This window comes from Dipodomys spectabilis, unplaced genomic scaffold (assembly GCF_019054845.1).
Source record: "Dipodomys spectabilis isolate Male_0828 unplaced genomic scaffold, ASM1905484v1 ptg000594l, whole genome shotgun sequence".
Taxonomy (NCBI): Eukaryota; Metazoa; Chordata; class Mammalia; order Rodentia; family Heteromyidae; genus Dipodomys; species Dipodomys spectabilis.
This window is the reverse complement of record NW_024871271.1, coordinates 1,291,572-1,312,966: the sequence shown is the minus strand read 5'-3', so window position 1 is coordinate 1,312,966 and position 21,395 is coordinate 1,291,572. Positions and strand designations below refer to the sequence as shown.

The 21,395-nt window shown below is 51.5% G+C and overlaps 2 protein-coding genes across 3 annotated transcripts; both read right to left on the bottom strand.

Moving 5' to 3' along the window:
- Positions 1–2,231: 2,231 nt before the first annotated feature.
- LOC122100681 (stem-loop binding protein) lies at positions 2,232–16,201 on the bottom strand. Of its 2 annotated transcripts, XM_042671025.1 has the most exons (8): positions 16,073–16,201; positions 15,819–15,935; positions 11,955–12,059; positions 10,780–10,839; positions 10,497–10,634; positions 8,533–8,682; positions 5,539–5,620; positions 2,232–3,113 (listed from the first exon to the last, which is right to left on the bottom strand). In XM_042671025.1, exons 1-8 carry the CDS (start codon positions 16,129–16,131, stop codon positions 2,997–2,999), a joined length of 828 nt encoding a protein of 275 aa, XP_042526959.1. In that variant the 5' UTR covers positions 16,132–16,201; the 3' UTR covers positions 2,232–2,996. The 2 variants fall into 2 exon arrangements, with proteins under 2 accessions (XP_042526959.1, XP_042526960.1); XM_042671026.1 differs by lacking the exon at positions 11,955–12,059.
- An 830-nt stretch (positions 16,202–17,031) lies between these two features.
- Positions 17,032–21,355, bottom strand: Tmem129 (transmembrane protein 129, E3 ubiquitin ligase). The gene is made up of 4 exons (XM_042671029.1): positions 21,054–21,355; positions 19,068–19,542; positions 18,560–18,719; positions 17,032–18,352 (listed from the first exon to the last, which is right to left on the bottom strand). Exons 1-4 carry the CDS (start codon positions 21,256–21,258, stop codon positions 18,104–18,106), a joined length of 1,089 nt encoding a protein of 362 aa, XP_042526963.1. The 5' UTR covers positions 21,259–21,355; the 3' UTR covers positions 17,032–18,103.
- Between the last annotated feature and the right edge of the window lie 40 nt (positions 21,356–21,395).

Here is a 21,395-nt window from a genome sequence, read left to right as displayed (position 1 = left end):
CGGCCGCCGCCCCGCCCACCGCGACCGCCCTCATTGGCCGTCGCCGCGGCCGCCGTCGCCGCCGCGAGCCGTCAGCCGCCCGCCCTCCCGCGCGTCGCCGCCGCCGTCGCCGCCTGCGTACCTCGGCCGCGCAGCCGGGAGGGGCGACGCCGGCGGGTGGGAGGAGCGACGTCGGTGGGCGGGGAAACGCCTGCGTGGGGGCGGGCACGGGGGCGACGCCAGCGGGAGGAGCGACGCCGACCTAGGTCGGGCACGCGAGGGGCCTATTGAACCCCGCCCACTACCTGGGAGCGCGTGTCGTTGGGCCCGCCCTCCGCACAAGCCCCGCCCACGCGGAAGCGTGCTTGGGAGGCGCTAGGTGAGGGAAAACCCGGGCTCTGGGCTCGGGCCTAAGGGGACAAGAGTAGGGCTGGGAAGGTGGCTCCCGGGAGAGGGCTGGCCTGGCAGACATGAGGCCCTGGGTTCGATTCCTCGGTACCAGACACAGGAAAAGCTGGAAGTGGCTCCAGAGCGCTAGCCTTGAGCACAAGCAGCGCAGGGCCTCGGAGTTCAACCCCAGGACTGGCAACGAATAAACACACCATCATACTAGCAGCCGTCTGAAGATTGCCCACTCCCTTCAGAGCCCTCGAGCAAAAGTTAGCCACCAGCTCTTCTAATCCGCGGTATCGGCCTCTGGCTCCCCTGATGTTCCCCCTGGTCGGCCCCTCCCAAAGCCTGACCTCACATCACCCCTCACCCCAGGTGCGTGCTGGAATCTCAAAGTGTCGGCCTGTCTCTTGGCCACAAATACAGCCTTCCAAAGCTCAAGCTTTGGCCTGCTAGGGCGAGCAGGCTTCCTTCTGTCTTGGTAAGTCCTGGGAGGGCCGTGGGGTCCATTCCTGTTTCTCTCTTAGCACCTGGGACTGAGTTCGCCGAGTGAGCGTCCCACAGCCTACCTCCCACATCCCAGCGCCACTCGCACACCCGGTGTCCCGCAGAGTACCGCAGACGTGTTGCTCTCCGGTGCATGCCAGAAATCCTCTTCCTTTCCATGAAGGGCGCCCTGGGAACAGCCGGTGGGATCCTGAGGATCATTTCCCACTGCCCCTCAACCCCTGGGGTGTTTCTGCCCGTGTAACGTCCCAAAGCCTTGTCTGAGCCTTATGATGTTCATTCCTCAGGGCCACTCCCACCAAAACCTGCCTGCCCCTGTCTAAGCTTCAGGGGAGCCCTAGTGTTTACTAGGGCTCTTAGGCCCACCCTTAGCCCGAGTAGGGATCCTGGCTTCTTGGTAGACCTCCAGATTTTTTTTTTGGGGGGGGGGGTTGGTCATGGGACCTGAACTCTGGGCCTGGGCGCTGCCACTCAGCTCTTCAGCTCAAGGCTAGCGCTCTACTACCACTTGAGCCACAGCACCACTTCCGGCTTTTTCTGCTTATGTGGTGCTGAGGAATCGAACCCAGGGCCTCATGCAAGGAAAGCACTCTACCACTGAGCTACCTTTCCGGCCTGACCTCCAGATTTTATCTTTGCTTAAAACCCATTTCACTTCAGACTTACTTGATAATATTCAAACCCACTCCTGGCCTGCCTGTTCAGTAGTCTCACACCAGCATTCTAGAAAGAGCACAAAGCAGGATACTGTGCCTAGCCCAGAAAACGCTTGGCTTTATTACCCAGCTCCTCAAGCATTCACCAACCACTTCCTAGCCTCTTTAACATTTTAGGGCAGGCTGGAAACTACTCGAACATAGCCGCCAGTCTACCTCCTGCAAAAAACAAACATCACTTTCCAAGTCAGTGACAGGTGGTCATGGCGGTGGGTTAGTTCTATCATGTCTGTGGACAGAGCTGCCAGAGTCCAAGGGCCCAGCCAGGGAGGGCAGGCTATGGACAGAACGTCCCTCAAGACTCAGCCCATGGCTGGGTCTCCATTCTCTGTCACCCCAAGTGCTGATGAATAAGGATCAGACCTCAGTCCAGTCGGCATCTGTGCTGTCAGTCTGCTGAGCACCCAAAGCAGCCAGGCTATACAGTGATACATAACCAGGCTGCTGAGTCAAGGGTCCTCCCACGATGTGGTGGGCAAGAACTAAGACTGATGGTGTCTGTGCCTATCCACCACTTAACATCTCCAGACACAACTGTCACCAAAGCCCACACCTCCCCAAGGCTGTATGTGTCAGGAGCTAGAGAAAGAGGCTTACTGAATCACCCCACATGTCCCATCTACCAACAGTACAAATCAGTTACAGAAGGTGCTTTTTATTTTTTTCAACATCATTCCATACAAAAGCAATAGAAATGCAAGTTTTGACAAGTTTACAATTGAATACCTGAACAGAAAATCTATACACATTATCATTTACAGCAATTTTACATGGTAAATTAACTGAAATATGTTCTAAATATGATCTAAATGCCTTAACTCTTGATATTAAGATCTTGCAACTATTTACAAGTTCCAAATTAAGACTGCATAGCTAATATAAAACCCACTAATTTAACAATTCGATTTAACTGACTTTTCAGAGCTCTGTAAGGGGGAGGGGGGATTACAAGGCCAGAAAATAGTCTTCAAAATCACTGTAACTGTCTGACTCAGAATTGTCAGATACCTGTAAAAGAAACTGACTCCAGACTGGTCCCATGAATACATGGTTGAATCAGCAAGCAACCATATGACAAGAGACAACTTGAAATCTAAGACACTTAAGGAAACCAGATGAAGCACGCTTGGCAGTCTGACTTGGACAACATTAGCATTAGATTTGTTGCAATATTAGTTCCTGGTTCGATTCTTCTTGGCTTTAACTCCATTTACAATTTAAAACATGCAAAACATACTATAAATAAAAATTAACATTTCTTAAAAAAATAAGGCAAAAATAACAAGTGATCATGAGATAATGAACTATTAACAGACCATTAAGTACAAATGCACAGCACATGCTTCTCCAGCCTTGACCTGGCCAGGGGGAGGAAACTTTCTCATGGTGGCTGCCAGATGGCAGTTAGCTCATGGCTGAGAATTCTTTCAAGGGTTCAGTTAAACAAGCTTCCAAATCAAATTCATCCTCCACTTGACAGTCCAGATGTCTAACTTTGGTAGGTGTGCCAGAATACACATCCTAGAAAACAGAAGCATGGGTCATGTCTATATCCATCAGATACACAGGTTTTTTCTGTATGTGTTTGTGTGTATAGGCATTCATGCATGTGTCAGTTCTGGAGCTTGAACTCAGGGCCTGAACACTGTTCCTGAGCTTTTTGCTCAAGGTGAGCACTCTACCACTTGAGCCACAGCTCCTCTGCCTACTCTTTGGTGATTAACTGGAATTAGGAGTTTTGTGGATTTTCCTGCCTAGACTGGCTTCTAATTGGGATCCTCAGATGGCAGCCTCCTGAGTAGCTAGTATTACAGGCGTGAACTACCAGCACCTGGCTTCTACATTTGCTTTTAATGATGCTTAGCCCAGGTTGACTCTCTTGCCTGAGGGACTTCAGTACATGTTTAGGTATCCAAGAATATGGCAGGGCCCAAACAAACTGATCATGACCAATGACAGTCCCATGAACACAAAAATATAACAAAACAGTTCAAAATATTAGCTAACTGATGCTCATGCCTGGAGGTTTCAAATTCCTACTTACGTTAACTAAGTAGGAATTAACCCTGTCAATTACAAACTAGCAAGCATAGATGGCTCAAATCTATAATCCTAGCTACTTAGGAGGCTGAGATCTGAGGATCAAGGTTCTGAAGCCAGCCCAGTCAGGAAAGTCTGTGAGACTCATCTCCAATTAACCACCAAAAACAAAGCCAGAAGTGGAGTTGTGGCTCGAATGGTAGAGCAACTAGCCTTAAGTGGAAAAGGCTAAATAAAGGACAGAACCTGGCCCAGAGTTCAATCCCTAATACTAGCACAACAAAAAACAGTTACAGAGCATGAACACCAATAGAGGACAATACAGTGTTGGCAGCACTGCAGACTCACTCAGAGCAGTTTCAGTGCCCACACATGTGTGCTGATATGAAGGCTTGAATTCAGAGCTTTGCACTCTCAGCCTTTTCTGGTCAAGGCTGGCATATTGCTACTTACAGCCACATTTCTACTCCTGGCTTTCTGCTGGCTAATTAGGTAAGGGCCTAGATTGGATTTGTTTCCCTGGATTGGCTTCAAACTTGATCCTCAGATCTCAGCCTTCTGAGTAGCCAAGATTATAGAAGTGAGCCTCCAGTGTCCAGTAGTCTTTTTCCCATCCCACAGTGAAGAATGATCCCAGGACTTGCACAAGACTTCTCACACTGAGCTACAACCCTTAGCTCTTTCTATCTTCAGAGGGTCTTACAAGTTGCCAGATAGGCCTCAAACTTGTCAATTACCTCTCAGCCTCCTAAGTAGCTAGAATTACAAGTGTATTAGCACCATGACCAACAACTTACCAGTCTTCACAACATGAAGAGGCAGGCACATTCCTTAAGAGATAAGCATCTTGCTATTCCTACACTGGACATTCGTTTAACACTGCCACAACAGTTGACACTGCCACAACAGTGGCATGCAAATGTCAACAAGCCTAAATGACAAGCACTGGGTTCCCCAAGAGTAATACAGTGGGAAGAAAAGTTCAGATATGATTCAGGAACTTACAGACAGCACTAACAACAACAAAGACTTATGCTTTTTAGTCTTTTTACCTGCTTTTTCACTTATGCTTAGATATGCCCACATGGAAATACTGTATTGTTTCCCTTATAAAATAGCAAGTTTTTCATTATAAACTGCACACATATATAAGTCTTAAAGAATGTGTTCCTGGACACTAACTACAGAATTAAAGAGATGAGGCAATTTTTTTTGGGGGGGGGGGGGGGGGGGGAGGTCAGTCATGGGGGCTGAACTCTGGACATGGGCACTGTCGCTGAGCTCTTCAGCTCAAGGAAAGAGCTCTACAGCACCACTTCCAGTTTTCTGCCCAGGCTGGCTTCGAACTGCAATCCTCAGATCTCAGCCTCCTGAGTAGCTAGGATTACAGGTGTGAGCCACCAACACCCAACTTTCCTCGAGACTCCTATCTCCAATTAAGCACCAGAAAACCAGAAGTGGCGCTATGGCTCTAGTGGTAGAGTGCTAGTGGAGCTGAAAAGCTCAGGGACAGCGCCCAGGCCCCAGAATTCAAGACCCATGACCACCACCACCAACAACAAAAAAAGGTTCCTACACCACCAGCCCACCAGAACGAACCATGCATGGCTTACAAGTGGGCACTAATAAGTGGATATGGAGGTGATAGATGCAGGAAAAAGGCCTTTTACTACCAAATGAAAATGTTGGAGACTCACTAGTTGGGCTGAATCAAATGCCAAACTAAAAGTCACTCTCTCAGAATTCAATCTTAGGATCAACCTGATATCACAATGATGGGAAACAGAACCCCTTTTCCATAAGCATCAGTATCAGAATCTAACATCAGTATGTTAAGTGGCATATGCTCCCAACAATTAATTTGCCTAAAACATCCAGGCTGAGAAATATAACAAGAACTACTTACAAAGTTATCCTGTGAGCTTGTTTGGGATTCAGAGCTGCTTTCTATGGATTCTGTCTCCATTTCTCCGAGGTCTACAGGGTGTCTGTGAAAATCCAACAGGCATCAAAGTTACCAGAGTTTGAAAGCCAAGAAACCCAGAGAGTAGTGAGACTCTTCCCAATACAAGCCTTCTCACTGAAAACAACCTGATCTACAAAGTGCTGCAGAGACCTCTAAGTTCCCCAGAGTCAGTCTTCAGTGCTTCCTGACCCCTACACTCCACCCTGCTCAATCAATCCAACACAGAAAGCAGACAGTAATCAAAGGCAAAGATTTGCCTATCACAGTATGCCAAGATCTGCCATTCTCAACAGTGGTGGAATCGTATGTTCACATCCACAAGTAGTATCGATATCACAAGCCCAATTTTGGAGAAGGAATCAAACACTTCAACAAATCTTATTACATATACTTTTCCAATTTCCCTTTCAGATAATGGTACAATAGTGTGCATATTGGGCAGGAGGGAATCCGTGAAGCCAATCTTGGAAAGCCATGTTAAAACATTAATTCCAGCACACAGGTTTCTAATAAATTTCCCAGCACAAAGGTACTCAAATATGTGCTCAATGAATGTGTCTGAGGAAGCAAAAGGTCTGGACCAGAAGTTGCCAGGAGATTAAAAAAAAACAGAAGAGCAGAGAATCATACTACTCTCACTTCCAGTTGAGTACCAATTCTGAACATGTAGCAAAAGTTCAGATATATGGTATTTTCAACTAGGCACATGTTTAAAACCCAATGGGAAAGCCAGTGGCTCACACCCTAATCCTAGCTTCTCAGGAGCCTGACATCTGAGGATCAAGATTTTGTATTTTTTTTTTTTGTCAGTCATGGGGAAGATCATGATTCTAAGCCTGAGCAGTCAAGTCTGTGAGACTCTTGTCTCCAATTAACCATCAAAAAAGCCATTAAAGCCAGGTGCCAGTGACTCACGCCTGTAATCTTGGCTACTCAGGAGGCTGAGATCTGAGGACACAGTTCAAAACCAGCCCGGGCAGAAAAGTCCATGAGACTCTTATCTCCAATAAACCACTAGAAAACCAGAAGTGGCGCTGTGGCTCAAGTGGTAGAGCACTTGCCTTGAGCTGAAGAACTGAGGGATAGCGCCCAAGCCCAGAGTTCAAGCCCCACGACCGACCAAAAAAAAAAAAAAAGCCATTAAATGGAATGTGGTTTAAATGGCAAGAGCACTAGCCTTGAGCAAAAAAGTACAGGGACAATGCCCATGCCCTAAGTTCAAGCCCCAAGACCAGCATACACGTGCCTGAGTGCACACACATGCATGTGCATACACAAAGGGAAATAGATTAAAAAAAAAAAAAAGCAAGCCCTCCTTTTCATTAAAATTGGACCTTTTCAGCCCGGCACCAGTGCCTATAATCCTAGCTACTCAGGAGGCTGATAAGGATCATGGTTGGAAGCCTGCCTAGGCAATATGTGAGACTCCTGTTTTCTACTTAGCCACCAAAAAACCTGAAAGTGGACCTATGGCTCAAGTGTTTCAACGCCTTGAGCAAAAAAACTCAGGGACACCACCCAGGGCCTGAGATCAAGTCCCAGGACCGCCATTTAGAAAAGTCTCATAGTTAACTATAAGTGACTCAAATACTTTTCAGGATATTTATCTTTCAGGGTTTTTTTCCTTATTCAAGTCCTAGACTTGAACTCAGGACTTAGGTGCTGTCCCTGAGCTTTGCTCAAGACTAGAGCTCTAACACGGGCCACAGCTCCACTTCCTGCTTCTTGGCAGTTAATTGGAGCTAAGAGTCTCACAGACTAGTAGCTAGGATTACAGATATGACCAACACCAGGTGGCTTACGATGTTTATCTTTTAAACCAAGTAAGCTAAGCCAGTTGCCAGTGGCTCATGCTTGTAAATCTATTTACTTGGGAAGCTGAGATTGGGAAGATTTCTGTGCAAGGAGAGCCTAGGCAGAAAAGTTCTTGAGACCCCTTTTCTCAACCCATAGCTAGACATGGTGGCACATGCCTGTGATCCCAATAATGACAAGGTAGATTATAGCTCAAATTATCTGTGAAAAACAGGGCTGGAGGCATAGTTCAGCAGTTTCATGCCAGCTTATCAACTTATCAACTGCAAAGCAAAGCTGTGAATTCAACCTCCTGGTACTACCTGCGCCCCAACCCCCCCCCACCCACCCACACCCACACCCACACACACGTCATCCTAACTATCTTGAGAAGGCAGAGATAGGAGATCAAGGCTCAATACAGCCCAGGCAAAAGTCTGAGATTCCATCTCAACCAAGGGCAGACCAAATGTGGTAGCACATGCTTTAGAAATCCCAGTGGTGATGGTGGGGGGAGGCGAGGACTGCAGTTTGAAGACAAGCCTGGCTTGGTCTGGCAGTAAAGTCTGTGAGATTCTCATCTCCAAAAAGGCCAAAATAAAACCAGAAATGCAACTGTGGCTCAATTCAAGTCTGTGAGGCCCTTATTTCCAATTAACTACCAAAAAAGCCATTAAGTGGAGCCTTGAGCTCAAAGCTAAAGGACAGTGTTCAGGCCCTGAGTTAAAGCCCCAATACTGGCACAAGGAAAAACACACACACACACACACACAAAACAAACCAGGGCTCACAGAATGGCTCAAGTGGTAGATCACCTGCCTTACAAGAGGCCCCAAATTCAACCTTACTACTACCACCTTAGACAAAACCATTATGACACTGAGCTCTCTACTGAACTGTAGACTTACTGAGCTCTCTTTTCTAGCTCCAGAAGGTAAATCTAACCCAGAATTCCCCCACCATCCTACATATGTGTGTGCACCTACCTCTGCACACATACACGTAATACACATATACACACATACACACACAAAACCAAGAGCTGGCTGCTGTTTCTGATAACTTCTAGTATGACCTGTTACAAGTGACACACAGTTGTTTCAATATGTCAACAAGAGAAGAATGAAAATAAACACATACATGTCTTGCAAATCACATCCTTCTTCAGCTGGAGGGTCCCAAAAATGCAGTGCCACCTTCCAGAGTTTGATCTGCTGGTCCCAAGACCGCCGGGAATACTTCTTAAATTTGTTGGGAGTCTTAGGATGGACACCAGGTTGTCGAAGGTGTCTATAAGAAAAGAGCAGGATCAGTAGTTAGAAGGCTAAGCAATCTAGAACTATGGCTCAAGTGGTAGAGTGCCAGCCTTGAGTAAAAAAGATAAAGAGACAGAGCTCAGGCCTTGAATTCAAGCCCCAGTACTGGCACAAAAAAGAGGGAAGGGTTGACATTGTCTAAAATGACATATACTCTCTACATGACTTATGTAATTGTAACCCTTCTGTACATCACCCTTATAATAATTTAAAAAGTTAAAGAAAAAAATTTTAGGGGCTGGGAAGGTGGCTTAGTGGTAGAGCGCTTGCCTTGCATGCATGAGGCCCTGGGCTCGATTCCTCAGCACCACATAAGCAAAAAGAAAAAAAGCCAGAAGTGGCGCTGTGGCTCAAGTGGTAGAGCACTAGCCTTGAGCTGAGGGACAGCGACCAGGCCCAGAGTTCAGGCCCCATGACCGGACCCAAAAAAAAAAAAAAAGAAAAGAGCAAAGAAAAAAATTTTCATCAGTGACAGTCTCCAAAATGAAAACGACTTCTTCAGGGCTACAGGCATTGCTCATGTAGGTGCCAAGCCCTGGGTTCAAGGTCCAAAACTACTCCACAAAAAATAATTAAAATCAATGCCACTTCACCAGTAATGGCATGTCTACAAACCCAGAATTCAGTAGGCTGAAGCAAGAAGACCATTAGTTTTGAGGCAGCCTGGGCTAAGACCCTAACTTAAGGACGCTCTATGTTTGAACCTTACCCTTCTTTTACAGTCTGTGCGCTCAATCTTGCAAAGCAGTAAGATCCAGAAAATGATCCTCAGATCTCAGCCTTCTAAGTAGCTAGGATTACAGGCATTGAGCCACCAGTGCCACCTCCTGAGATTCTTATCTCCAATTAATCACCAGAAAACTGGAGGTAGAGCTATGGACACAGGAAAATGGTAAACTGCTAGCCTTGAGCAAAAAAAGCTCAGGGACAGGCCCTGAGTTCAAGCCCCAAAACACTACAACCCCCATACCTCCACCCCCAACACACACACACACACAAACACACACACACACACACACACACACACACACACACACACACAAAAGGTGACACCAATTTTCTTTCCAATTATCTTTAAGGTTCTTTTGCTGTGTATTTTGGTAACTGTATATAATTGTTGTGTCCTACGAATGAAATGTTAAGCCGGGCGCTGGTAGCTCACGCCTGTAATCCTAGCTACTCAGGAGGCTGAGATCTGAGGATCATGGTTCAAAGCCAGCCCGGGCAGGAGAGACCGTGAGACTCCCATCTCCAATAAACCACCAGAAAACCGGAAGTAGTGCTGTAGCTCAAGTGCTCCACCACTTGAGCCTCATGACCAACCAAAAAAAAAGAATGAAATGTTATATAACACCTAAGATTATAAACATGACTTTTTTTTACTGGCATTAATGGCTCATTCATGTAATTCTAGCTACTCAGAAGACTGAGTTCTAAGGATGGGGGTTCAGAGCCACCAAGAAAGCCCATCAGACTTATCTCTAATTAATCAACAAAAAGCATTAAGTAGAGCTGTGGTAAAGTGATAGAACACTCAGCTTGAGCAAAAAAGCTCAGAGACAACACACAAAACCCTGAGTTCAAAACCTAAAACGGGCATGCACACAAGCAGGAATACACTATTTATCTTCACATCTGATTTTGCAGACACTCTTGTCTTGTTTTGCACTTAAGCTCCTGTGAGTCTCTAATAAATTAAGATACTTCCTGACAGGTTTGTCTCATATAAACAACTCCGCACAAGTGCAATGCCACAGGGTTGGTTCAGAACATCCAGTGAGATGCTACCTGGGGACCGCTTTAATATAGCGATCATAGGCAATGGTGTTTTTTCCATAGTTGATTTGCTTCTGTCTTCTCATCAAGACACATTCATCTGTCTCAACATCAGCCGGAACTGCAGACGTGGACTCCTTTGAATCAGAACTGCAAAATCCAATATACAACAAATACAATTATTTCAAGTCAGTGAAGAACAGACTAACCAATAAATGCTACTGGGATAATCAGATTTCTCAATCACAATTTCTCTCATTAGCAAATTACAAAGAAATATTTGCACAGCAGATACCTTCCTGATGATGATTTTCTCTCTCTCCCAAAGTCATTGATGAGGAGTTTTCTTTTATATCTGAGAACAAAATAATTGCTGTTTTTAAAAACATTAAAAAAAAAAACAAACACAATGTTTCCAAGAGCTAAAAGCTGACAGGAATGAATGCTTTTGTTTTGTTTTGTTTTTGTCGGTCGCGGGGTTGAACTCTGGGCTTGGGCGCTGTCCCTCAGCTCTTCAGCTCAAGGCAAGCGCTCTACCACTTGAGCCAAAGCGCCACTTCCAGTTTTCTAGTGGTTTATTGGAGATGAGTCTGACGGACTTTCTTGCCCGGGCCGGCTTTGAACCGTGATCCTCAGATCTCAGCCTCCTGAATAGCTAGGATTACAGGCGTGAGCCACCGGCGCCCGGCTAGGAATGAAGGCTTTTTGAGTACTGTGGTTTGGGTTATTTTTAACAACTCCCAAATTGTTTTATTTTTATAAAAGATTATTTGCCAAGATCGTAATAGCCTGTTTAAAGCAAACCAGTTAGGAGCAAACTGCTTTTGTGCCTTCATACACCACATCTTATGTCCTAGAAAGATTCCTCAGGGAAGAAGAAATCCTAAGAATGCTAGGAGACCTAAATATCTAAGAGGACAGCTAATCCTGCTTCCCTTAATACCATGAGGAACAGGAATTGATAAAGAGATCTTGTGCCATCTGCCAGCCACTTGACAACTACAGAAAAGTTCCTGACTAGCATATGTGAAGGAGGGGGGAAGTTAAAGACAGAAAAGAGGGGTCAAGCAAGCAAGCAAACCAGCACCCTGATAGGTCTCTGCATTCCATGGCACCACTTCTAACCTAACTCCACTGAAGGATTGTCCCTAAGGGTAGTCCTCAAACTGAGAACAGACTCACTTGGAAGGCTTAGAAGGATGACTAGGCCCCACTCACAGGGAGCACCTTCTTCCCAAGAGGTACTGATGCTACTAGTCTGGTTTTTATCCCCCATGAGGGACTAGACATCAAATTCAAAGCTAATGCACTGCAGACAAATACTCTACCACTGAACTACAACCTCTGATCCTAGAGACCATTTTTTTCTTTTTAATCATTAAGACAAAACTAGGATTTAGTACGTAATTGGGGCATTGGGGAAGGAACCAAAAAATCAGAAAACATTTCAAGGTGGTCCAAAATGGGTACCTTGCAATTTCTTTGTTAACTCTGGTCCTCATTTCATCTTCTTCAACTGCACCTGCCCAGTCTGAACATCTAGTATGGGGCTTAGGGCCTTCAGGAGTGGTAAAGCTACAATAAAGTAAAAATGCACATTTGAACCATCCATCGGATTACTTTCAGTTTCCTTTCAAATCATTTAGAAAATAATCACAAACTGTTTAAGCAAATACCAAGGAAGTAGACTTTGCTTCACACTTTTTCTTTTAACTTCACTGAGTTTGGGCATTCTTAAAGCCTTTCTGACTTCATTAGACAACCTCTACTCACCTGCCCCGGTTCAGTCTCATTAATCAGGGACACAGCCCACTGACTACAACTAGTTCTGTTTTTTCAGGATTTACAAGATTTTTAACACAGGATTAGTATAAAGAACAGTGACCAACATACAGTGGCCCCAGGGTTTACCTCTTAGATGCTCAAAAGTCAGAACATGGGCTATATTCATCACAACTACCATAAAGATGTAAAAAAAAAAAAAAAAAAGATGTGAATGCCGCGTCAAGTGTCCTTGCTGCATTACAAAGCATAATGGTACATCCCCTACAGCTAGGCTAAATTTCAGTCTAATCCAGGAATTTAGTTCTACTTCAAAGTCAAGCAACTGTTTGAGGGTTTTTTGGGGGGAGGGGGGTAGGTATGGGATTTGAACTCCACCTGGGTGCTATCTACCACTTTGAGCCACAGCTCCCCTTCCAGTTTTTTGGTGATTAATATGAGTCTCATAGACATTCCTGCCCAGACTGGCATCACACTGTGATCCTCAGATCTCAGCCTCCAGAATAGCTAGGATTATAGGCGTGAGCCACCAGCACTCAGCTGAAAAAATCTTTAGCCACAATCAAGCAATTTAGCCACAGGTGATGTCATACACTTGCAACCTCAGCACTCAAGAGGCTGAGGCAGGCTGGACTTCAGTGGCTCAAGCGTGTAATCCTAGCTACCCAGGGGTCTGGATCTGAGGATTATGGTTCAAACCCAGCCCAAGCAGGAAAGTACGTCAGACTCTTATCTCCAATCAACTATCAAAAAGCCAGAAATGGCGCTGTGGCAGAATATTTACTCTGAGCACAAAAGCTCAGAGACAACGCCCAGGCCCTGAGTTCAAGGCCCTGACAAAGACTGAGTCAGGAGGATCATGAGTTTGAGGCCAGCATGGGTTACTTAATAAGGGATGGGAAGGTGGCTCAGTGGTAGAGTGCTTGCCTTGCATGCATGAGGCCCTGGGTTCGATTCCTTAGCACCACATAAACAGAAAAAAAAGCCAGAAGTGGCACTGTGGCTAAGGGACAGTGCCGAGGCCCAGAACTCAGACTCCACTACTGGACAAAAATATAAATGAGTAAATAAATGAGACAACAAGTTTTTTAAAAGAAAAATAAAAGTTATTCCCACTACTTGAAAACTCAGAACTTCAGGTCAGGACTGGGAAGGTGGCTCAGTGGTAGAGTGCTTGCCTAGCATGCATCAAGCCCTAGGTTCAATTCCTCAATACCACATACACAGAAAAAGCCAGAAGGAACGCTGTGGCTCAAGTGGTAGAGTGCTAGTTTAAGCAAAAGAAGCTCAAGGACAGTGCCCAGGCCCTGAGTTCGAGCCCCAGGGATGGAGAAAAAGAAAAAGCCAACTTGAGGCCAAAACTTCTGGCAATTAAAATTGCTAACCTGATTTCTGCTTGCAGACTAGATGTAAATACATGTAGATTGCATTATTCCTCACCATTTTCCTATTAGACACCACCGGTCCATCAAAACTAAATTCACTACAACAAATAAACAACTTTATGTATTCTAACTGACTCAAATGGTGTGCTTTGAAAACACAGGTGCAGTAACAAATGAATAAATACTTGTAACTTTGTTCCTTCAGACATAGCACACAGAAACATACACTTGATTTCTAAAGTAAATTTCAAGGTAATTGTAGTGGTGCAACTCTAATCCCTGCTCTATGGAGGCCGAAGCAGTAGGATCAAGAAGGTGGCCTGCACTGCAAAGACCTTGTCCCAGTAAGCCAAAAAAAAAAGTTGGTGTTTTTTTTTTGGGTCCGGTTGTGGGGCCTGAACTCTGGGTCTGGGCGCTGTCCCTCAGCTCTTCAGCTCAAGGATAGCGCTCTACCATGAGCCACAGCGCCACTTCCGGCTTTTTTCTTTTTGCTTATGTGGTGCTGAGGAATAGAACCCAGGGCCTCATGCATGCAAGGCAAGCGCTCTACCACTGAGCCACCTTCCCAGCCCCCAAAAAAAGTATTTTAAAGTAAGCTTTATATGAAATCTTTAAAAGTAAAGCTGATCCAACAATTGTGTAACCAGTGGAGAGTGAAGCCATGGAGCTGGGAATGTGGCTTAGGGGTAGAGCGCTTGCCTAGCATGTAGGAAGCCCTGGGCTTGAGTCCTCACTACTATATAAACAGAAAAAGCCAGAAATGGTGCCGTGGCTCAAGGGGCACAGAGTGCTAGCCTTGAGCAAAAGAAGTCCATTGACAGTGCCCAGGCCATGAGTTCAAGCCCCAGAGTTTCCCCCTGCCCCCCCCCCCCCGAAAAGTGGAGCCACAAGAAAGTGTAGCCAGGACTGGAGCACCCCACTCGGCACCAGAAGTTCTGCTCTAGACCTCCTCACAACAGAGGCCGGCCTACTTCTACTTTGACAACCTGTTTCTTAGGCACTTGCAGCGTTCCTGCCTCTTCACAGTCGGCACGAACATGTGCAGATACGGAGGGTTCAGGTCAGCAAGCTCCCTGCACCCCACCAGGCACAGGCAAGGACAAAGCCCGGAGCAGAAGCGCTCCTGCCATAAAGGAATGAGGCTGGGGCACCAGCTGTGAGAGAGCTGCGCCCAGTCGAGGCCCTTCCACTCTCAGTCCGCGTCTCTACCGCAGCCCGCAGCCCGCAGCCGATCCTCTCCACGGTCGGCACCGGGGCCCCCAACTGCCCACAAGCCCTGCGCCCCAAACCTTGAGTGGCCCACGTCCTCAGCGGCCCCGTCTGGCTAGGCCCGCCCGCCGTCCACGGAGCCCGGCGACAGCCACTCAGAACCAGCGCTGGCTAGCCCGTCCTCCTCTCAGCCTCCACTAGGGCCCGCACGATGGTCAGCCGACTCCCGCCCCGCCCCGGCCTCGCCGGCCTCGCCGCGCTCTCCCCTCCGCCGCGGCCCCGGCGCCCCTGCACCCACCCGCGGGCCCCGCGCCCCCCGCTCCCGAGTGCCCGCCGCGCCCCGGGTCCCCTCAGCCCCGGATCCCCTCAGCACGGTCCCCGCCGCGCCCCGGGTCCCCTCAGCCCGGGTCCCCTCAGCCCCGGATCCCCTCAGCCAGGGTCCCCTCAGCCCGGTCCCCTCAGCCCGGGTCCCCTCAGCCCGGTCCCCTCAGCCCTGGGTCCCCGCCGCGCCCCGGGTCCCCTCAGCCCGGGTCCCCTCAGCCCCGGATCCCCTCAGCCCGGGTCCCCTCAGCCCGGGTCCCCTCAGCCCGGGTCCCCTCAGCCCGGGTCCCCTCAGCCCCGGATCCCCTCAGCCCGGGTCCCCTCAGCCCGGATCCCCTCAGCCCCGGGTCCCCTCAGCCCCGGTCCCCTCAGCCAGGGTCCCCTCAGCCCCGGGTCCCCTCAGCCCCGGTCCCCTCAGCCAGGGTCCCCTCAGCCCCGGGTCCCCTCAGCCAGGGTCCCCTCAGCCAGGGTCCCCTCCGCCCGGGTCCCCTCCGCGCCCCGGGTCCCCTCAGCCCGGATCCCCTCAGCCCGGTCCCCTCAGCCCCGGATCCCCTCAGCCCCGGATCCCCTCAGCCCGGGTCCCCTCCGCGCCTCTCGCCACGCCCCGCCCCGCCCCGGCGGCCCCTCCCGGACCCACCTCTGGGGTCTGCGGTCCGCGGCCGGGAGTTCGCCCTCCTCGGCGTCTTCGGGCCTGCGGTGCCTCCCGTCGGCCCTGCGCTTGCGTCCAAGGCTCCATCTCCCGGAAGACAGCGGACTGCGAAGAGACGGCGGTGAGCGGGCGGACCCCGGCGCGAGGCCCCCGCCCGGCCCGGGCCTGCCCCTCGCACGCCCGCCCCGCGAACCCCGCCGCGGGCGCCCCACAGGACGACGACGGCCGCGTGGCCGGCTCACCTGGCACCGCCTTCGCGGCGGCTCTCAAACCGGGGCGGGCTTCGCGGCCGGCAGGCCATGGCGGCGGCGTCAGGAAGGACGACGACGGCGGAAGGAGACGCGGACACCTCGGCGCGGTGCTGACGGCTGCGCGCGCGCCCCGCCCTAACCGCCCTTAAGTAGGCGGCGGCCACGCCCCCAACCGCCTTAGGCGGGCGGAGGCCACGCCCCCGGAGCTCCCGCGCGCGGGACGGGCTAGGCGGGGGCGGGGCGCGGCCTGGCTGCGCGCGCCTCGCGGGCGAGGAGAGGGGAAGGGGAGACTGGCGGACGTGTCAGGCCTTAACCCAGGGACGGCGCCGTTCAGATCTGCCACCTGCGCTGCGGTCCGACGTCGTCAGCTCCGCGGCGGGAGGCATAAGGACCGGAACCCCCTCCGCCACGAGGGGGGATGGGGGGGAAGGAGAGGGCCGCCGCGGCCACTCAGCGCTGATTGGCTGCACGCTCCCAGGCAGCGTGTGTTGGCGGGAGTTTCTGCGCGCGCGCGCCCAGCTTTTCGCGGAAGGCGCTCCTGATTGGCCCGGCCCGCAGAGCCCGCCTCCGATTGGCTCCGCCTAGAAAGGGGCGGTCGCTGACGGCGCGGTCTCGGCCGACTAGCTCCTTCCTCCCGGTCGGGCCGGGACCGCTGGGCTGCGCGGTGGCTATGTCCCGCCTCGAGCCGGCCGCGAACTCGTGACCACGGAGCCTCACAAGCCCTAGGCCTGGTGTGCGGGAGTCCGCCCCGGGAGGGCGGGGGCAGGCTGCGGGCCCTGCTTGAGGCCATTGGCTGGACGGCCAATGGGCCGGGCCCGGGCTGAACCGAACACCCCGCCGCCGCCGCCGCGGCCCCCCGCCCCCTCCCCCCCAAGCCTGATCCTGCTTTCAAGGTTTTCCCAGCGGCCTCCAACACTCGCTGCCCCGTGTCATCAGGTAAAGCAAAGGCATGGCGCTTTAAATTAACATTTTATTAAATAACTGTCGACCTCTTCTGCATTCACCTTTAAAAAACTAGTTTTCCTTCGTGGTTAAAAAGAACACCAAGACCCCTCTGGGTAGCCCTGGAAACACCCCCACACTCCCCCCAGAACTGCTGGCTACCAACCCCTGGGTTGGGTACGGCCCGAGTTGAGTAGGCTGGCTGGGGTGCCAGCACTGCTAGGACATCTAGGTAGAGGAGCTTTGGGGCCACAGCCTCCCACCGCAGCCATACTTGAACCCGAGCCATGCCTGGGCCTCAGGCCTCTCCCCCTCCCACTGTGAGGCCCTTGGCAGCTTGCCTGTCTGGATTACCAGTGTCCTCTCCTGAGCCAGGCACACCAGGGGGCAGTGGATGGCTCTGCCCTACAGGTCTGTTGGGTTTGCTTTCTGGATGTCACTGTCCTTGACTCCCCACAACCCTCTTCCTGGGGCCAGGAGTCTGAGGCCGCAGCCCTCCCTGGACCTCAGGCCCCATGACTAACAAGGGTCACCCGGGCCTGACCTGGGTCATTCTCCTTCCTCCTCACCCTGCACTAGTACGTTGACCACAGCCACCAGGAGCCCTACGCCAAATGCAACACTACATTGGCAACCCATTCTCCCCTCTACTGCTAAGGCTCTACCCTGAGTCCTCCAAGCAGCACCTGCCCAGCACTGAGAAGGTCTCAACACCACAGAGCCCAGTGCTCAGTGCTGGGACAAGAGACAATGTGAGCTTGGGGACACGTGGGCGAGGCTTATGAGGCAGAGTTAAGGCAGAGTGACCAGGTGAAGGCTGCTAGGCAGACCCCAGCATGCTCTCCATGTGGAGTACCTGCCCCCAAACAGAGAAAGGTGGCAGGAGGAGAAAGTGCTGAAGGCCCTGAGATAGGGTGTTTCAGTAAGATTTTCTTTTAAACAAAGTCCCCAAACTACCACAGGCTCAGGGCAGAGTGGCTGTAGATTGTGTGCTTTTTGAGTTGAGCTCTTTGCCAAGGCCAGAGAAGTCTAGCCACTCCCTCCAAGTGGCTGGTAGAGGCACAGATCCTTCCAGGTTGCTCAGCGCACAGTGCACACATCAAGGATGCAGAAGCGGGCGCGGCAAGTAGGGCAGGGCACGCGGCTAGCCAGCCAGGTGTAGGGGCGCTGTGGGTCCTGGCGGCTGGCAAACCACTTGCCCATGCAGGTGATACACCACATGGGGCGGCAGTAGCACTGTTGGCACTCGCCCACTGCAGGCTCCTGGCAAGTCTTCACCAGCTTCACGCTGGCATGTGTTTGCATGCAGCCAATGCAGGCCTCAAGCTCCTGCAGAAAGAGAGGTGGGTAGTGCAGAAAGGGTTTCACAAGCCCCACAAGATGGTCTGGGGGGTGAGGGGGAAGGGGTCACCCATCCGTCCCCTGGGGCTGGCTCCCACCTGGCTGGGGGGTAGTACAGAAAGGGTTTCACAAGCCCCGCAGGATGGGGCGGGGGGGGGAGGGGTCACCCATCTGTCCCCTGGGGCTGGCTCCCACCTGGCTTCTGGGCATTGAGTAGGCTGGGTTGACCTCCACCAGGGAGGCAAATGTCTCCAAGAATAGGTCACCCAGACTCTGGTGGATGACCACGTTGGCTGCGCTGCGGATTGGGGCCTGGAGCTTCTCACACAATTCGCCGTACTCTGCTGAGTTCAGCCTGCAAGAGGCATGACCTGCTAGGTGGGCCACAGAAGCCTGACAACCTCAAAGGGTTCCCAGAACCGTGGCCAGTAGAGATAGCCCTAAGGAAAAAGCTGGCAACCCCAGTGATAACGCACCCTGAGGGAGAGGAGAGTAAGAGCTAGGAGCTAAGTTACCATGATCATCCAGGCATGTCCTGCAATGCTGTGAGGGCAACTCGGCTGCGGTGAGAAGGGGCAGCATGGGAGGAAACAGGGTAACCAAGGGCAGCACTGAGGAAGCCAGTTGACTATCATTACACAGACCCTACCCCACCTCCAACACCTGAGCAAAGGCGGTGCCAACATCACACACAGGAGCTTACTGGATGTCAAAGGGCTGCACTGCAGGGCTGGTGCTGGCCACACGGATGGTAAGGAGCTGCACAGGCAGGTTCGAGTCTGGGGAGAGTTCGTGCTGCCGAGACTCTGTTACCGTCAGGTGCACATCCTGTTGCTGGGCCACATGCACACGGTATGTGGCCACCTTCATCACCCACGTGTCTGTCACAACCACACGTGCACCAGGCACCCCAGTAGCAAACTTGTCAATCCGCCTGAATTCTGTGTTGATCGAAGAGGCAACTGCTTGCCAGCCAGACTGTGGAAGGGAGTAAAGGGCCAGGGTCCGGGCTAGTGGGTGTCGGGCCCACCGGTCCTGGGACCAATAGTAGATCAGGGCACAGGCAACAGAAGGGAGGATTAAAGCCAGTAGAAGGAAGAGCTGCCAGGCCTCTGGGGCCTGGCTGGGGGAGTAGAGCTGCTTTTCTGAGGCCGCAAAGCACATGCCCACGTAGTAGCCTGCAAAGGAGAAGAAGGCCCCTCAGGTGTGTGGGCTGCCAGCTGCCACCTTCCTCCCACAGTGACCCGTCTATAGTCCATGGTGCTGAAGGAAGAGAGAAGCCACTTCTTGCACCACTAACCCAGAGGCCTGGCCCTCTGCCCTGGTCACCTGGGTTCTGGTGGGCTCCCCGCAGATAAGCCTCACAGGCTACGTGTCTTGGCTCTGTCCTTGGCCATGGCAGCTGTACTACGTGCTTAGAGGAAAACACCTTCAACTTATTACTTTAGTTCTACACAAGTAGCACGTGAGTACTGAAAACTATAAAAGAAATCACAAAGCCTTAAAAAATCAACACAGTATCCTAGTGTCACCTGACACAGAACTGACAGCCGGCTAAAGGCAGCTCCTTAGACCAGACCTTCTGCCGCCTCTGAGGAAGCAGATCCAAAGCGGCCCCTCCAGAGGTGGGACACTGAAAAAGACTAAACAAGAACTCCAACAGTGATGTGGCTTGAAAGACAAGGGAGCTGGCTTTGGGGTCCTGCTGGCCAAATCAGCAAAATGGTAAAGTAGTGAGGAACTGTATAGAGAGGCCCCAACTTGCAAAAACAGAAATCTAGGGCTGGGAAGGTGGCTCAGTGGTAGACCACTTGCCTTGCATGCCTGAGGCCCTGGGTTCGATTCCTCAGCACCACATAAGCAAAAAGAAAAAAGCCGGAAGTGGTGCTGTGGCTCAAGTGGTAGAGCGCTAGCCTTGAGCTGAATTGCTGAGGGACAGCGCCCAGGCCCAGAGTTCAGGCCCCACGACCGGACCCCCCAAAAAAAGAAAAAAAACAAAAACAAATCTACTCCCCAGTCACTACAAGGTAGTTCGTCATGTGGTAATAGCTACATCTTTAAAACTTGGAAGCTTCTCAAAAATTAAAGAAAAAAAAAAAACCAGGGTGAGAAGACACTGGGCTTGTGCAAGGCCAGGTCCACTCGCTGCCCTAGACATGCTATCCATGAATGACTGGTGTGCTCCAAGCTGGAGTTTCCCACTGTCAGGATGAAGTGCCCAAGGGAAGAGTGTACCTAGAGGCTCCAGAAACCCACCACACCGCCTGCAGGGAAGCATTCTGGCCCGGGAGCCTGCCTAATCCCTACTTTCTCATTTTCCTCACAGGGCGCTGAGTCCTCAAGCCAAACCACCGGCTGGCTTTGCCAGCTCCATCTCCGTTCCCACCCCCACCCCATGGTCCTTTCAGACTTTCCCCTCCAGCTCTCCTATGCGCAAGCTGCTGGGTACTCATGTTCACAGACCAGCAGATGTGAAAGACCTGTCTCTTCTCACCTGAGAGGCCTGGCACAGAGTCTGCATCACCGTGCCTGGCCTCCCACCACTCCCTCCCCGCGGCCCTTTCCCCCTTCCAGGGCCGGTCAACAGGAGCCCCTTCCGGGGCAGCTGCCCTCCAGACAAGGCGCGCCCGGGCTGCGGCGACGGGCCGGGGGGGCGAGCGCGCCGGCCGGCCGGGCGCCCGAGGCTCACCCAGGGGCAGCAGCGAGTGGCACAGCAGCGTGGCGGCCGTGCGGCGCAGGTGGTAGGGCACGAAGGCGGCGTCCTCGCTGCCCAGCCAGCCCGACAGCAAGTTCTGCACCGTGAGTCCGGCCGAGTGGAACTCGTTAGGAGTGAACACGAAGCACACGGTGAAGACCAGGTAGGCCAGCGTGAAGGTCACCTCGGGGCTGTCCATCGCGCCGCGGCTCTGGAAGCCGGGAAGAGACCCGAGCGAGCGCCGCGTCCGGGCAGCGAGGGGGTGGTGGGCCGTGGCAGCCAGGCCACCCGCGCGGCCCTCTGGGAAATCGAGTCCCCGGCCACGGTGCTCGCGGG

What these genes read in the sequence shown, in the direction of transcription:
- LOC122100681 (XM_042671025.1), bottom strand. Translation starts at nt 16,131, where the DNA reads ATGGCCTGCCGGCCGCGAAGCCCGCCCCGGTTTGAGAGCCGCCGCGAA. An exon ending in GCGGACCGCAGACCCCAGAG is followed by an intron (nt 12,060 to 15,818) that starts GTGGGTCCGGGA and finishes ACTTTATTGTAG; the next exon opens with CTTTACCACTCCTGAAGGCC. An exon ending in AGAAAATCATCATCAGGAAG is followed by an intron (nt 10,635 to 10,779) that starts GTATCTGCTGTG and finishes TGGATTTTGCAG; the next exon opens with TTCTGATTCAAAGGAGTCCA.
- Tmem129 (XM_042671029.1), bottom strand. Translation starts at nt 21,258, where the DNA reads ATGGACAGCCCCGAGGTGACCTTCACGCTGGCCTACCTGGTCTTCACC. An exon ending in CCACTCGCTGCTGCCCCTGG is followed by an intron (nt 19,543 to 21,053) that starts GTGAGCCTCGGG and finishes TCTCCTTTGCAG; the next exon opens with GCTACTACGTGGGCATGTGC. An exon ending in ACTCAATGCCCAGAAGCCAG is followed by an intron (nt 18,353 to 18,559) that starts GTGGGAGCCAGC and finishes CTCTTTCTGCAG; the next exon opens with GAGCTTGAGGCCTGCATTGG.